The 12798-nt window shown below is 29.5% G+C and overlaps 3 protein-coding genes across 3 annotated transcripts; 2 read left to right on the plus strand and 1 right to left on the minus strand.

Moving 5' to 3' along the window:
- Positions 1 to 1061: 1061 nt before the first annotated feature.
- Positions 1062 to 2891, plus strand: GO595_001430 (Sec1 family protein; the record flags this gene model as incomplete). Its single annotated transcript, XM_067914228.1, has 1 exon — positions 1062 to 2891. The coding sequence occupies one exon, from the start codon at positions 1062 to 1064 to the stop codon at positions 2889 to 2891; it is 1830 nt and encodes a 609-aa protein (XP_067778422.1).
- Positions 2892 to 3016: 125 nt separating this feature from the next.
- Positions 3017 to 3427, minus strand: GO595_001431 (ribosomal protein L24; the record flags this gene model as incomplete). The annotated part of the gene is made up of 1 exon (XM_067914229.1): positions 3017 to 3427. One exon carries the CDS (start codon positions 3425 to 3427, stop codon positions 3017 to 3019), a length of 411 nt encoding a protein of 136 aa, XP_067778423.1.
- A 271-nt stretch (positions 3428 to 3698) lies between these two features.
- On the plus strand, positions 3699 to 4361 carry GO595_001432 (Bromodomain containing protein; the record flags this gene model as incomplete). Its single annotated transcript, XM_067914230.1, has 1 exon — positions 3699 to 4361. One exon carries the CDS (start codon positions 3699 to 3701, stop codon positions 4359 to 4361), a length of 663 nt encoding a protein of 220 aa, XP_067778424.1.
- Between the last annotated feature and the right edge of the window lie 8437 nt (positions 4362 to 12798).

Here is a 12798-nt window from a genome sequence, read left to right on the forward strand (position 1 = left end):
CGGCGTTACAAAAGATGAAATGGCAAACGAAAGAATCGAAAAACATTGCAAACGAATTAACTACAATCTTAATCCAAAACATGAAATTATATGAATTCGAAATCCCATTAATCGACAACAAAGATTTTGACATTGTTATGGAATGTTCTAATGATCAAATCTTATCAGAGTTATGTTATAAAAGTCCATCATTTATGAAGCGGATGATATTTTATATGTCCGATGATTATAATCGAATCATTAAAGTTCTCGAATTGTTATTAAAGAATCATGAAGATTCAGGAACATTAATATTCTCATCATTATCGAAAACATTAGTTTTGTCGCCGGAATTACTTGAATACATTTTGCCATTCCTTAAAAACATACCAAAAGATGCCGACTCAACACCTTTCATTCGTTTTCTTTCATATAATTGTGAATGTGATAAAATTTGTGATATTTATTCGGATATAAATGTGATATTTCCAACTGATGATAAACAAGTAGCACAATTGTTTAAGCAATCATTAACTTGGAAAGATTTGCCTCAATCCGTTTTTTGGTTAATTGTGAATTGTGTTTTAGCTAATGGTAGATATAACAAAGCGATTTTTAATGGAATTAAAGCAATTTTACAAAAGATTTATCCAAACGGTTCTAAAATTGCTTTTATTAATGTGAAAATGATTTTGAGTAAAGTGTTGCCTGGTCCTGAAATTAAACAATTGATTGTGCAAATATTTAATGAGTTTGATACAAATTGGAATCCAATTAGGTTTAATTTAGTATTGGATTGGTGCTTTGTTGACTTAGAAAATACAATAAAATTTGTGAAAAAAAATAGAAAAATATTCCAAGCGTTTTTTAGCTGCTTATCTAGTGAAGATAGAGCTAAATTACCCAACGAAATGTTTGCTATAGATAAATAAAAAATGTTTTTAATGCATTTGCATTTGTTAACGGTGTTTCTCTTTTTCAATGGTTAACAAAAGCGATTTTTGTGTGTGGAAACCGTTTGAACTGTTCTCAAAATTGTGAACTATAACGATCACGGCGTCACTTTTCCGCAAAATTGAACAATGGCAGGAGCACAGAAGGATACTGTTTTCCAAACAATAATAGATCAAGCAATTAGAGAATTTACTACATTCGGATTCCCTGAAGGTTCTATTTGTATTATTCCAGAAAATTTCCAAGGAAGAATTAAAAAATTACTTACTCCAACACGTATGAGCCGTACATTTAAACAAGTACTTGATATATCTGAAGCTAAGGGCTCCAATGGATCTGGAACTCTCGTGTCAATTCTGCCTAACGATCATGAACTCGTTCGAGATGTATGTGAAGCGTTTAAGCTATATCCAAAATTCAAAAGAACGATTCTTATCATTCCTATCTATGGTAGGCTTTCACAACTCGCTGTTGAAGAATCAGGGATTGAAAAAGAAATTACAGTTTCCGAATTTCATGCTGATGTTATCACTCTTGAGAGCTATGAATTTTTAGTACCAGTTCCTCGTTGTTTCAAGCGCGTTTTTGTTGAACATGACATTGATGATCTTACTTCAATTTCCCGTGCACTCGTCAAAATAGAAATGTTAAATGGAGTTTTTCAGAAAGTCCATACATTTGGGCCAATGTCCGAACGTGTTTACCATATCTTACAAGAAATGAAAGAACAAATATCCACAAATGCATTTGTTGAACCACCATCGTTTACACATCTTATCATTCTAGATCGAACGTGTGACCTTTATACACCGCTTATGACCCAATTCACATACGAAGGCATCCTCGATGAAAACCTTCACACGGACACTGGCATCCTTAAGCTGCCCGAGAACGTCAAGATCCCCGACGCGGAGGCGCTTCCCCCGACGATAGACCCGAAAGCGATGACGATTACGCTTAATGACAATGATGGAGCATTCCAAGAGATTCGAGGAATGCAATTAAAAGACGCTGTTGACAAAGTGAGTACTGAGGTATCAGCGATTGGAAAAGTGAAACAAACTTTGAGAGCTGGACTTGATAACAATCAATTTAAAGCGCAGAAGGCAAACGCTGAGCGTCTTAAACTACTCAAACCACTTCTTACGTTGCATCTTGATCTTATGGATTATCTGGTAAAAATGAAATCAGCTGATCCAGACTTCAAGACAACCATTGAATTCGAATACCAAGCACAAATGGGTATTGAGATTGCTCCTCCACTTGCTGACAAATATATGATTCTTGATAAGAATTGGGATGAAGCTGTACGTCAATATTGTATATCATGCTTGTACCAGCGTGGCCTTAACGAAAAGGTTCTTGCGAACTTTAGACGTGTTATGATTGAAAGATTTGGTTTCCAAATCTTAGACGATCTAGATAACCTTGTGCGTGCCAACCTTGTTCTTGCTAAGATCCCTGCTTACAAGATATTCACTGCAAAACTTCCTACATGGGAACAAACGAACAAAGCTTTCCACGTAATGACAAATCCAAACGATAAAGACGTTTTTGGCACTTTTTACGATGGCGGTTATGTGCCACTTTTGTGCCGGTTGGTTCAGAGTGCAGTTCTTGGCGAAATGACAAGAGCTAAAAAGAACGTAATGGCAAAGAATAATACGCCATATACACCACCTGTTGAAAAGAGAAGTTTCTTCAGAAAGTCCGGAATTGATAAGTCAACCTCACAGAAAGTAATGATATTTGTCATTGGTGGAATTGTTCCAACAGAAGCCTCAATAATTAGATCAATGGGATTACATCTTTTCCAAGGAGCTGTTGAGTTCTATATCGGATCAACAGCCATTTTAAACGGAAAAGATTTTGTACATGAAATTTGCCCAACGATAGGAAAAGTGGCAAAGGAAGAAATGAAGAAAGCTCAAGAGCAGCAACAAGAAAAGAAAAAATAAAATGAAAATTATGGTTAACTTTTGGTATTATTTCTTTTTGTTTGTGAACTAAAAAAAAAATGAAAATTGAAATTTTCAAAATTCATATTTCGAAACTTTTAGAAATGTGCTTTATTTATGAAACCTTACTTGGCGCGACCGAGCTTTTGAAGTGCCTTTTCGCGATTTTGACGTTTCTTTTCGATGAGATTCTTGCGATATTTGTCCATCTTGATTTTTGTGATTACAACATTTGATGGATGAATTGGAATGAAAACTGTTTCATTGCTGATCTTTTGCTTGGTAACTGACTCAACATTGATACGCATTGTTGAAAGTTTGACTGCAACAACACGTCCTGTACGCTTCTTCATCTGACCTCGAACAACTTCAACTTCATCATCACGACGAATTGGAAGACGCTTGATTCCATATTGTTTTTGCAAATCCTTGCTAAGAGGAGCACTCATTGCGATGTGCTTTTCTTCCTTGGTGGCATTGAAGAAAGCCTTACGAACTTTGCGTGCTTGAGATGAAACGAATGGATTTGTCTTCATTTAAAAGGGCGATCATGGCCTGTCAAAACGTAAGCCCTATCGTTCTTTTCACACCATTGAAATTTTGTCGTTCAATTCTGGTATTGATAGATCACATAGAAAAATTTGTATTATATTTTTTCGGGAACCAAGAGTTTTGAATAAGTCACTTTTTCGCCCCAAGGGGGAGGCCTTGTCCGTTTCAACCTCATCACCAATGTCACTTTCTTCATCCCAATGGGAGAAGTGCATTGATGTAATGAATCAACTCTTCAGTCGGCAGACATCAAAAATGTTCGCACAGCCTGTAAATCCAGTTCGTGATGGATGTCCAAATTATTTTAAAATTGTTAAAAACCCCATGGATCTTGGAACAGTCATGAAAAAACTAACAGAAAATCAATACAAATCAGTTGCTGAATGGAAAGCAGATGTAAATTTAGTATGGTCAAATTCGTTATTATACAATTCCAAAAATGTTTTATTAAATTTAATCACAAAGGACTTAAGCGAATTCTTTCAAAAACTTACAGTTAATTTAAGCGATTCAGTCCTTGCTGGTTGGAATGATCAACTTCAATCACTCCTTCAAGAAATGAATGGAGTAATGCGGGATATGCCTGCAATTGATAAGCGAACGAAACAAAAAGCAAAGTCCAAGCCAAAATCAAAACCGCGACCCATTACAGGAACACAAATCAACAAATCTAAACCAAAATTCCAGAAAAAAGATAAAGGCAAAGTGAAACCGCTTTCTCGTGAGCAATTAGCACAACTGACAAAAGACATAAATTCAATTACTGATGAAGCACAACTCAACAAAATTGGCGAATTGCTAATGGAAGCAGAAAAAGATGACGAAGACAGAGATAATGATTTAGAGTTTGATTTGAAGACACTCCAACCATCAACACAGCACCTGCTTAAAGGACTTGTAGAAAGATTCTTGAGTTAGTGCTGTCAACAAATGTTTGTTTATTAAAATATATATCTTTTTTCGAATGTAATGTTTGCATTCATGATTTTGGCACTTTCTGAGATGGCTCTAGCCATACTTTTTGGAGGAGAAGATGATGAGTCTTGTCTCTGAATAATGTGTAGTTTTGAAGACATAATTTTTCTGAGAGAACAAACAAAAATACTTAATGACGATATAATCTTCCATTTTTTTGGAATATGTTTCATTTATACAATGCTTTCAAAACAGATGCAGAAGGTTTTTAATGAGAAAATTTTAAGATCGACTCAATGATCATTTCCCTTATAAAAAAATTTAAGTGAGTATGTTCGTATTTTGGCTTAAAACCGTCATTTTAGGCGACCGTTAATGAAATGAAGAAAAAGGACTTACTTTTTTATATTTCTATATCATCAGATTTTCATTGAGCCTTTGCAAATTTAATATATAACTTAATTTGTGCATGTGTAACCAAAAAAAGGATAAGTTTGGTCTGTATTTGTGTTATTACAATCAAAGAATAAAGCACAATTTTTCATATCACATATCAAATAAATTCTTTCATTGCTCAAATATTTTTAGATTTTTGAGTTTAGTTGAAAAAATAAAGGGCCTTTCCACGAAATTAATGAAAATTGTTAAAAATATTATTAATACTTTAGACCATAAAATTTTGATATTTTTATGACACAAATTTGTATATTAGTTTAATACGTTTACGATTATATGCTATTCAAATTCAAGCCACTTTCCAAGAAAAACGAACGAATATAACCGTGATCGATAGAAGTTTTTCAATAAGTCAACACCCAAATCGAGAAATAATCACGCAACAATGTCAAGGCCAAATAATCTCGTTTTAATCGGGCTAAAGGCAGAAGGTGGGTCAGATTCGGATTTATGGGATGACTTTTCTGATGATAGTGAATCAAATAATTTGTTAATTTCAGGTATTGATATTAATCCAACTCAAACTCGCTGCGCATCTCAAGAACAATTTTCAGAAACGATTACCTCCTTTACGACTGTTCTACCAGAAATTACATCACTTTTAACAAGTCTTGACAAATATGAATTTACTAAGCCAGTTATTTCCGAAATTATATTTATTCCCGAAAATATTGCACCACCAGACCTTGAGCATGCACTCAAAAAATATATCAATGATACAACCGACCAAAAATCATTCAAAAAATTAATTCAAAATATACATTCCAAAGATCTTCCTCAAGTTATCCTTGCACAAATTGAACTTATAAATTATTACAAGACAAAAGAAACAGGCCAATTATTAAAATATTCCAAAATGAAGATGGATTCTCGAATACTTTCATTAATTCATTTTGCGCTTATAGGAGATCGTACAGACAAATCCAAATCGATTTATCACCTTGTGATGTCATTAAAAGAATTTTTTAAGACTCCTTCACCATCACCAATTAGTATATTATTCCCCGATTTTACCGTTGAGTCGATGATCTTAATGTTATGTAATGATTTAATCTTAAAGTTTCAAGCCCATCCCCTCTTACAATCAGCGTTAGAAAAGTTTAGTACATATTTTCCGAAAGTTTCTGAATTATTAAACAACATATCTGAAGAAGATGATGAAAGTAGTGGCGATTTATTTTCATCATCATCAGACGATGAATTTTTCACATCATTACAAAGCATAGCACAAAATAAATCACGAGTATCACTTAAACTTGGTAATAATACTGACACAAATCCATTAGGTACAGTTCCGACATCACAACGTTATCAACCAATAACATTAAGTGAGCCACCACAAACAGTTACATATTTATTAAGTGATGGAACTAGTCAAATGTCGCCTACGCAATTCGAAAGTTGGATAATTGCAACTCGATGTGAACGTACTGATTCGATCAAAATAATAAGTCGAAATTCATCACGAGTTCAAAAGCCAGAAAACATTGCAAAATCAAATCCTATACATGCACCAGCATTTGGGCATAGTGATGATTCAGGTGATTTTGAAGAATCGAAAGATCATTACATAAGTTTAATATCATATTTAGAAAAGCCACAAATGTTAATGCAACAATTACCTTCAATGGTATCACCACAATATTATTCGATTTATTTGCCGACATTACATACTATTAATATTAATTCAAGCTCAACAGAAACGAGAGGCGCTTTGTATACAAAGTTATTAACAATGGAAAGAGAAGCTCATATTGGATTAAAAAGAGATGGGAAAGATATGGTATTAAGAGCTTTAACATATTTTAGTGAACATTCTACACAAGAACAACTTGAGAACATTGAAATTAAAACTATTAATGAGAAAAGAAAACAACCACCATTAATCAAAAAGATATCGAGTTCATTTGTATCTATATTATCTGTTTGTGATTATGAGTTTTTAATTCATGGGAGATCACCATTATCACTTGAATTATTATCATTACCAATTAATACAAATATTATTAATGGATTAATTAATGATAGGAAATGGAGAGCTAATTATTTATTTAAGAATTATATATCACATAATTATTCACCTTATATATCATTTAGAATTGCTTTTGCATTAGCAATAAATTTTGAAAATATTAATTTACAACTTTCTACTAATTTTATATTTGAAGCAATATATACATTATTAGCAAATATACCTATAGCAAAGAAATTGCCTTGCGTACGTTCAGCATTTTTATTTTTTGGTGAAATGCTTGAAAAGATGAACAAATATTATTATTGTGCATCGATATTAGATAATTTCTTTTTAATGAATATTCGTAATTATACATATACATCACAAATAGCACAAATAGCATTAAGGAATAATGATGCAGTTCGTGCTATCTTTCATTATACACAAGCTATTCGTTATTATGTTAAAAACAATTTAGTTGATGAAGCTTTATATGTAGGACAAACAGCAGCGAGTATATATATTGATTATGGATGTTATTCATTAGCTTCTTCTTTATTATCATATATCTTATTTTCGACATATAATATTACTACTGGTAAATTAAGAGATAAAATAGAAGTAACTTCATTAGGTTCATTAAGATTACCTCGTCCTAATAAAAATAGACAAATAGAATCAACAGAATTTAAACCTAATGGTAATTCAGTGAATACTATAATTAGTGGAATTGCGTTATCAATATTATTTTCTAAATTACATTTATTTCAACCTTCTATTAATTTATTGGATAATATTGATTCACAAACAGATAAAATTCAAATGAAGAAAATCATTAATTATTGTAAAGCATTGACTTATTTAAGACAAAATAATTTTAATAAAATGTTAAGTTTAATACCAAATTTACAATTTGCTAAAAATAGTATAGTACAAAATACTTCACATTTCTCAATTACTTCAGCAAATAATTTTAATCCTAACATTGCATTTTTAAAGATATTATCAAGAGGTTATTTAGATCGGAAACAATTTCGTTATTCATTATATTGGTCTGAGATGTATATACATTATTGTAATCGATTATCATTAAATGAATTAGGTAATGGTTTTTTATTAAGAGCAAATAGTTTATTTATAGCTCTTAAATATTGTCATAATGAAATAAATTTATTTGAAAATGTTAAAACAAATTCAATTGGTAATATTATTAATAAAAATAAAAAATATAATTTGGAAGAAATTGTTAATATGACATTTTCTTCTTTTGTTGCTGCAAAAATTTGTTTTACACGAGTTGAATCTCAAGCTAAACTTGCTTATACTGATTTAATGATCTTAGATTTAATGTTAGATTATCCTGATTTAATATATGAACAACCAATTTTATTAACAGAATCAACATTAAATGGTAATTTCCAATTTCCTTTTAAATTCGAATATCAAAAAGAAGATCAAAATATCTTTTATAAAAATGTCGAAAGTTTAACAACGTCAATATTAAATCCATTTTATATTATACATACTGAATTATTAGCTACTATTATGTATATAAAAAAATCGAAAGAAAATCAAGCTAAAACACAATATGATTTTGCATATGAAAATTTCTTTAAATATTTTGTATGTGGATGTCATTTTATACCAACAGATTTACCATTAAAGCGATTAAATTATATATATTATTTATTACAAAAAATGTGTTTATTATTATTAGAATTTATGCCACAATATATTAATGAGAAATTAATAGTTTTCGATGTGATGAATGATTTATATTATAATATTAATAATCGTTTAAAAAGTATTGAACAAGATTCTTTAACACCTATTGATCCATCATTAAATATATCACAAAATATATTAAACTTAGAAAATGTTAAATTTCCTTCATTTTCATCAATATTACAAGAAAATGGTTTCTTTGATGATTATCTTGATAATAACACACAAACTATCACTGATTTATTATGTTCGATTCATTTTAATGTCAAATTATGTAAAGAAGAAAAATTAACACATGAAGAAATGAATCATAAAAATCGTTCATTATGTCAACAAATCGAAGCGTATTCAGAACGAATTCGATTACAACATTCATCACAAATACCATCGACGACATCATTTGAAATCTTAAGTCAAACGCATCCAATATTAAATGGATTAGTATTAGTACAAAAGTTATTTAACTTAATAATTGTATATATTCCATCTAAAAATTATTTAGAAAAGATACCGATCTATGATAACACAATAAATATTAATCAAACAATTTCATATCATAAAAAAGATTTACATTTTATTTCACATTCGAATTTATTTGATCCTAAACTTATAGAATATATTATTACGTTATTAAATATTGATTCTAAATCACAAACTAAACTTCCAAGTAATAATTATACAACAACATTAACAAAATTATCAACATCATTATTTAGTACAATATTTGATGATTATAAATATGATATTATTAAAGATGATTGTGCTTTATTTGGTAAAAATAAAAACTCACGACTAAAAACACTTAATGTAGGATTTAATCCAATAATTATTGTTTCATCGATTGATTTACAATTTATTCCTTATGAATTCCTTTTACCTGATTCATTAGTTATTCGACAACCATTTTTATTACGTTCTTTATTACATAATTCTACTTGTAGTATCCAAAATACTCCTTCTCCAATTTCATGTAAATGTCAACAAAATAATAATAAACTTATCGAAGAACAAATTTATAATATGTTCGAATCACTTTGTGGTTGTGATAACTTAATACCTTCTTCTGATAATGGACAACGTTCATTATGTTATCAATCGATTTTATATGAAAATAATCACGACATATCTGCATATAAAAGAAAATATGGATTTTGTACTTTCGTCGAAGTGCAACCAAATGATTTCCCGAAGATATTAAACGCGTCTTCTTCTTTGTTCATATTCACTTACGCTGATCTCACTGAAATGTCGAGATTGTTATATAGACTGTTGACGGATTATCCTTTCTCTTCGTTCATGTTTATACCCGCGTCGGTAATCAAAAGAGCTTTTAAAGAGCTCAAAATGATATTCCATAGACATAACAAAAGATTCGAATTCGTGAAGAAAAATGAAAAAGATGAAAACTTAAAGGCTCATTTCGAATTGGCAGAAAGTTCGTTCCAATACGTAGCAACGTTACAGGTGACATTGCAAAAGAAATTAAATGCTCCGATTCCATTGATCATTCCTTTCATTTGAGGAAATAATTAATTTGTAAATATGTTTCGTAATAAATTTTTTTTTTGTAATTTTCCAAGCAAACAAACTTAGTCAATTGAGTTGTGGAATGTCAGTTTTTGTAAATATGTTAAAATTTGTTTTCCTCGAATCTATATCCACTTTTTGAGTGTGTTATGATTTCGTGGCTCTCAAAAATGAATCGTATCTACCTTCCCTCACAAAATTGAAAACGATGCAAAAATTTCTGTGTTGAAGATGTGATTTTTTGACAAATAGGATCTCATAGTTCTTCAAGTTATTTTGTTGTATTGGAACCGTATGCATGCTTTTTATTTATATGCTATGACTTACACTCACATGATACAATGTTTACCTATTTTATCATCAGAATTTTCACTCTCAACACAACATATATCTAAATTTAATAATAATATTATCACAAATAAAAATTATTCGAATTTATTTTGTATAACGAGTATGGATTATGTATTTCTACCTACATTTTATTTATCATTTTATAATTCAAATATGAATTATGATACTAATTTTCTATTATATGATATTAATTTCTCATTATCTCATTCTGCTACTCAATATAATTTAACATGTACAGAATTCTCTCTTTGTTTTCATGGAAAATATTTATCTTTCTTACATTTTATTTATATTTCGATTATTATTTTTGTTCTACTTATCTTTGTCATTCTAAAACATGCAAGAGATTGGATAAACAAAATCAAAGGAATTTATTATCGTAGAAACCTTATTTTATTGATTTTATTTTTTGTCTATTCTTTTGAGGAATATGATTCATCAACACAAACACTTACGATAACTAATTTGGATGAATATAACAAAAGAGAACAATATCAAAACACAGCAAAATATGTTTATGTTGATGGAGTTGAAGAAATAGAAAACTTTGCTTTTTTGAGATGGATTAATTTACAAACATTTGAAGTTGGCGATTCAGTCATTATCATTGGTGGTGGTGTATTTAATTCATGTGTTTTATTAGCTAATGTTACTCTTTCAAAGTCAGTAACTTCAATTGGACCAAATACATTTTCATCGTGTATAAGACTTAAAATATTTAAAGTTTCTGATGAAAATAAATATTTTTCTACAGATAATGGAATTCTTTACAATAAAAATTATACCACAATTGTATGTTATCCAATAGGAATTTCTGATACATCATTTTCAATACCAAACACAGTTATCACAATTGGAGGCTATTCTTTTTCTTTATGTTTATATTTAGAAAGTATTAATGTTCCAAATTCTGTCATAACAATTGAAATTCAAGCATTTTATTCATGTAAAGCATTAAACAATATTAATATTCCAAATTCAGTTAAAACAATCGGAAGTAATGCATTTTATTCATGTCCTGCATTTTCTAATTTAATTATTCCTGATTCTGTTGTTCGTATTGAGAGTTATGCATTTAATTCTTGTTCTAATTTAGTAAAACTTATAATTGGGGAAAATGTAGAACAAATTGGAATTAGAGCATTTTATTCTTGTAAATCATTGACACATGTTACAATTGGAAAATCATTACATTCGATTAATTCTGATGCATTTTTATCATGTTCTAGTCTTCAATTTTTTGAAGTATCTACTGAAAATACTTATCTTTCTAATGACAATAATGGAATTCTTTTTGATAAATATTTCACATTACTCATTACATGTCCATCAGGAACTTCAGTTGAAACATATGATATTCCTGATTCAGTTACTCAAATTGGAGCTTATGCATTTTATGAATGTTCTTCATTTACTTACATAAAAATATCTGACTCTGTTACTCAAATTGAAAGTTTCGGATTTTATAAGTGTTCTTCTCTAAAAACAATTGTTATTGGAGCAAGTGTTAATTCTATAGGAAATTATGGGTTTTACTATTGCACTGATCTTACTTGTATTTACTTTAAGGGATATCAACAGCCAACTTTAGGTAATTCATATGTTTTTGATAATGTACCTGCAACATATGTAATGACATCAGATCTATATTCAGATGCAATGTTTGGTACATTTGATGTGTCTATAGCCACGCCAATTGAAGGATGCGACGCATATTCTTGGCCAACACACACATTTACAATGTCAAATTCATTTTCTAATTCGAATACATTCTCAAAATCAAATTCATTTTCGCAATCACAAACATTTTCTTTTTCATATTCATTCACTAATTCAAACACATTCTCTAATTCGAATTCTTTTACTCAATCAGAAACATTTTCTTCTTCGAATACATACACTAAATCGAATACTTTTACTAATTCTAACACATTCTCAAAATCAAACACATTTTCTCAATCAAGAACATTTACACATTCGAATACATTTTCTAATTCAAATACATTTTCTCAATCAAGAACATTTACACATTCGAATACATTATCTAATTCAAATTCATTTACTCAATCAAATACATTTACAAATTCGAATCATTTTACTTCTTCTTTACAATTTGATTTAACATATGTGAAGACAATAATTTACACTGGATCATTTATTCAAACAATTATATCCGAAACACATTTCACTAATACTATTTCTGTTTATATGTTTGGTTCATTATATTCATATATTGAGACAATTCTTATCTATTACGAGTATAAATTCGTTGCATATTCAACATATATTTCATATTACTCAGGTTATTACACAGTTATAAATCAAAAAGAGAACGAATCAAATAATCAAAACAAAAACAATCAAACAATTATAATAATTATTTGTGTTTGCGTTGTTATCGTAATAATTATTATAATTCTTATCATA

Source organism: Histomonas meleagridis, assembly GCF_020186115.1.
Source record: "Histomonas meleagridis strain 2922-C6/04-10x chromosome Unknown contig_14, whole genome shotgun sequence".
Taxonomy (NCBI): domain Eukaryota; phylum Parabasalia; order Tritrichomonadida; family Dientamoebidae; genus Histomonas; species Histomonas meleagridis.